Genomic DNA, 4,969 nt, shown 5'->3' on the forward strand with positions numbered 1-4,969 from the left:
CAGCCAGAAAGGGGGCGAGACAGTATCGCCCCAGCATGCAGGAGCTGTGCAACCCCCTCAAACATGGCACAGCAGCCACGCAACATGCAACACACGGCACAGGCAGCACCAGGCTGGGCCAGGCTCCGGCAGCCCGAGTGTCCTCACCCCCCCCCCCCCCCCCCAGGAGATCCCAGTGTCCCCCAGGAGAGACTCCAGGGACAGGCTGGAGCCTGGAGCATGCCTGGTGCCCACCATGCCGCACAGGGAGATTGTGGTCCCTGGTGCCCACAGATCCCATGTGCCAGGGACTACACATGTCTACAGGGAAGGGCAGGAGGTGTGCACACATGAGTTGCATGTGCAATGAGGGGTTGGAATCGCAGTACACCCATGCACATAGATGTAAGCGGGGAGGGGTGTGCATGTGTGTACATGCCAGTCCAAGGCAGGTGTCTGTGTGCAAGCCCAGAGAGAGATGCGTGTGCAAGTGCACATGCATGTATGCAGGGAGGTTGTGTGTGTGCGTGCATGTGTACACGCTTGTGTACATGCATGCACGCCCATCCAGGGCCCAGAATCTGCATGCAGGTTCACAGGGGCGTGTGCGCCAAGTGCACACGCACATACATAGGAGATGTGCGTGCACATGTGTACGGGTATGCAGAGGACTTGCCCCTCCCTGCCAGAGGGCTGGGAGCAGGGGGGCAAGTGATCAGCACCTCCCCAAGCCGGCTGCAAAGCAGGGAGGAGGAGCTTTGGCTTCCTCTCCCTTCTCCTAAAGCCTGGGGAGATATGCACATGCACACGGACATGCACACATGCGGGGACACACACGGACATGCACACACACAGACATGCACATGCACACACACACATGCTAGAAACTGGGCAAGGTGGCAGTGGTGGGGGGAATGGATCCGGGAGCAGTCACCACAGGGCAGGGACAGACACACGGACACAGGCCGGGGTGGGGGGGCCTCACGGGTACCAACCTAGGTAGCTATTCTGGGCCACGTCGGCGCTGGCCCCTGGCCCCTGCTCGGACGGCTCCAGCGTTTTATAGACCAGCTGGTCGGGGTCCGAGCTATCAACATTTGTCACAAACAAGAGCCCTGCGGGGCCGGCCCGGACACACAGGGAGACAGACAGAGTCAGGATTGGGCCTCCGCCCCTTGCATCTATTCCCCATTTGCTCCCAGCTGCAGACCTTTGGGCGGGGGGCAGGGCGGGGGGGGGCTCCCAGCACCCGGGGGCCCCGGCCCCCCTACCCAGGTAGCTGTTGGCGGGCAGGGGGATGCGTGAGGGGTCCTGCTCCTTCTCGCCCCCGGCCTCGTAGGGCCCGTCGTCCAGGAGCCCCAGGTCCAGGGTGCTCTGGTTGCAGCGCTCCACCCGCACCGTCCCTGCAACAAGCGCCCGTTAGTCCCGGGACTGGGGGGCGTTAACTGGGGGGCAAGGGGGGGAGTCCGGCATGGCTTGGAGTGGGGGCCAGGGATCCAGCATCAGGCCTGGTGGAAGGTGGCTGGAGAGAGAAAGGACCCCTGGCAACAGTTGGCACAATGACTGGCATCAGCCCACCCCCTGCCAGCATGCACCTCCAGCATGGAGGGGGGGTCTGCGCCCCCCCCCGCCTCACCCTTCCAGTTGTAGGTGCCAGGCGCGCCAAAGAGCACGTAGCGGCGGTCGGGGGAGAAGCCGGCGGCCAGGCCCTGCTGGCACAGCCCGAAGCGGTCGTGGCCCTGGGGCCGCCCCTGGCAGAAGGTCCAGTCGCCAGCAGCCAGGTCCCACGCCATCGCCCGTCTCCAGCTCCTGCCCCACGCGGTGCCGCGCCTCATACAGGTGGGCGCACGCCTGCGGGACCCCAGCCCGTGGTCACTATCACCCCCAACCTGGGCCCTCGAGAAACGGCTGGGAAGGGACCCAGGTGTCCTGGAGGCCTCTCCTGCCAGCCCAAACTGCTGCAGCGCACTCCCCTTCCCAAGCCGGGTGGAGAACTCAGGTGTCCCGGCATTCCCCAGCTCCAGCCTTCCCAGCACCAGAGGACCCAGGCTTCCTGGCTCCCAGCAGCCCCCAGCCTCGCCCCCCACAACCCCCCCATGCACTGACCACGATCTTGCCCCCGGGGCCCTGGCTCCGCACGCTGACACCCAGCCACTGGTTCTCCTTGCTCTCCCTCTGCAGGTCCGCTGGGTGGAAGGGGAGGGCACGGTCAGTCGGGCAGACCCACCCCCTCCTGCCCTCCAGCAAGGATCTTCATCCCCCCCGATCTTGAGCCCCATTGCAGTGACATCAAATAGCAGTGACACCCCCCTCCCCCCACCCCCATGTGCCTGAGGGCAGGATTGGGACCCCCACTCTCCCTTCCCAAGGGCAGGATCGGGGCCTGTCTGTACCTGGCTGCCTGCCCCAGCAGGGAAGGGTGAACCCTCCCCCTATGTTCACAAGGATTCAGGATCAGGATCAGGGCCCCACTCCCACAGTGCCAAGGGCAGGATCATGTCCGCAGCACCAGCAGGGGATGTTAAAGCCCCTCTAACCCCCCCCAGCCCCTACCTCCCTGGTCGATGGGCACACGCCAGCAGTCATCGGGCTCGTGGGTCAGCGGGCAGGCATAGAGGCCCCCGGTCCGGTTTGCCCCCTGGCCCGGGAAGGCTGGTGCCTGTGGGGCCCCTACCAGCAGCCTGCAGGGGGACGGGGCCACATCAGACTCCCAGGGACTCCCCAGAGCCACCTCCCCCTGCGCCAGCATGAGCGCCACAAGACCCCAGGCTGCATCATGGATGGGAGCACGGACACGCCTGGGGCACATGTGTTGGCTGGCCCGCACGAGCACATGCAGCCTGTGCCGTTTCCATCGCCCGTGCCCCTCCCCGCCCCCGCCCATGTGCAGCTGTTGCCCTCCCCCAGCCTGGAATTCACACCCCCGCACCCAGGTCACGCTGCATCAAGGCCCAGGCGGGACGGTGGGGCTGAGAGGGAAGGAGAGTGCCTGCGTACACGTGCAAAGGCGTGGGCCCGCTCACGTATGAGCACACATGGAAACACCCATGGGCACAGGCTGTGTGTGCATGAACACCCATGTACATGAATGCAAACACCTGTGTGCACAGGCATGTGACGGGGCTTGTGTGTGCAAGTCCATGTGCACTCAGGTATGGGCGTGCAAACACCCCGTTTGCACAGACATGGGTAGGGGAGGCTGCGTGTGCATGCACATGCATGTACTTGAATGCAAACACCCATGTGCACAGGCACATGGGGGCAGAGTGACTGTGTGTGCATGTGTGCACAATGTGGGTGTGCAAACTCCCCCATGCACAAGCGTGTGCAAGGCCCGACAGGCCCCAATCCAGCTCTGCAGGAGCCCCCCACCTCAGCCACCCCCTGGCCTCCACTCCAGTCCAGAACGGCCCCCCCAGGCAGCCCCCCCATGCTGGCGGGGCCAGGCCCCTGGGGCAGGGTAGGGCAGGGGTGGGCTCGCCCCTCCCCGCCCCACATTCCAGCCCCACCGGATGCTCCGGCTCTTGGACAGGGATTTTTCCACAGCCATGGCCAAGGCCGGGGATTGGGACGGGCCCAACTCTGGGAACAGGGAGCGGTGGCTCCCCTGGGGGCGGGAACTGCCCCTCCCAACCCCCCCACTCTCAGGCCAGGAGTGAGAGAGGGGCCAGGAGCAGAAGCAGGCTGCCCCACACATGCGGACACACATGCACACGCCCCAAAGAGCTTGAGACTGGGGGTGCTGCGCAGACCCCCCAGGCCCTGCTGGACCCCCAGGGAGGTGGGAAAGCGTTGGCGCGTTGGGGCTGGGACTGAGCGGGTAAAAATAAACTGGAATTCACCCAGAATAACCCGCGCCAGGGTGGGACAGCAGCAACATGCCCAAAGAAGGACCAAGCAGGGGGATGGGACCCCTGCACCTCCAACCCCCCTCCCATCCTGCCCCCAAGGTGCTGGAGAACCCGGGCGCTGTCCCCTGCCCAGCCCCAAGCCTGACCCCAGTGACCCCCCTGCTCCCCCAGAGCCCCCACCCCAGGGCGGGGAGGCCAGCCTGGGCCTACCTGCCCTGCCCCATCCCCCTGAGGGGGAGCAAAGGGAAGGGGACCTGAGCCAGGGTCATCGGAGGTTAGTGATGGGGCAGTGACTCCCTCAGCATCCTGCCCCAGCCAACACCCCCCGCGCCAGGATCGGGGCCTGGGGCTGGGCAGGGGTCTTTGAAGAAGGGGGCTCCTAGGCCCAGGGTGGTTGCTGGGGGCAGGGGGGGGGAACGCCCCAGACATACATACACTCCAGGCAGATGCAGCCTGCTGGGTGCATGCCCATATGCACAGATTGTTGTGCATATGGGCATGCACACATATAGATGTGCTGTGCACATGGGTGTGCACACAGATGTGTCATGCACATATACCCACACACACACATAAGCAACGCCATGCCCACGCCTGTGCCCGGGAATGCCCAGTCCTTTCCCCGCCAACTCCTGCACCAGGATCCTCAGCGTCGGGGGCAGTGACCCCCATGGGATACATACAGCCAGGGCACTGCCCCAAGGAAGCTCACAACTCTGGGCTTGGCTGAGGGAAGGCAGCTGGGGCCTGGAATCCGAGTGGGTGTTGGCAGCTGGGCACCGTGGGGGGGGCAGAAGCCAACAAAGGGTGGGGGGGCAGGGAGCGGGTGCCCAGCACATTCCCCGTGGCCCACGTCGCCCTGAGTCACCAGCTGGATGCGGGCAGCGCCTAGCCCCCTACATCCCCCACCCCGGACACGAGCCCAGAGGGACACCTGCCCCCTCCCGCCCGTTATACTGCGCACTCCCCTGCCCCTCCCCAGAGGTGGCTGCATCACATCCTCCAGGCTGGGGCTGGGGCCGGTGCTGGGGCCCTCCCCCCAGGACTGCGTCCGGGCATCGATTTCAGCAGCTCCCAACTCTCCGGGCTCCGATGAATAATACAGGAGCAGGTTCAGGGGAGGCGGGGGTCCCGCGGGA

The 4,969-nt window shown here is 65.5% G+C and overlaps 1 protein-coding gene across 1 annotated transcript in view; it reads right to left on the reverse strand.

Moving 5' to 3' along the window:
* The window catches only part of ITGA7 (integrin subunit alpha 7), a 9,854-nt gene extending 7,111 nt beyond the window's left edge, over positions 1–2,743 (reverse strand). Inside the window, 6 exon segments of the mRNA XM_025191359.1 lie at positions 975–1,094; positions 1,251–1,382; positions 1,616–1,761; positions 1,763–1,830; positions 2,086–2,165; positions 2,533–2,743. Coding sequence (XP_025047144.1) covers positions 975–1,094; positions 1,251–1,382; positions 1,616–1,761; positions 1,763–1,830; positions 2,086–2,165; positions 2,533–2,728 — 742 coding nt within the window. The 5' untranslated portion in view covers positions 2,729–2,743.
* Between the last annotated feature and the right edge of the window lie 2,226 nt (positions 2,744–4,969).

The sequence above is a fragment of the Alligator sinensis genome, unplaced genomic scaffold (assembly GCF_000455745.1).
Source record: "Alligator sinensis unplaced genomic scaffold, ASM45574v1 scaffold1065_1, whole genome shotgun sequence".
Classification (NCBI taxonomy): domain Eukaryota; kingdom Metazoa; phylum Chordata; order Crocodylia; family Alligatoridae; genus Alligator; species Alligator sinensis.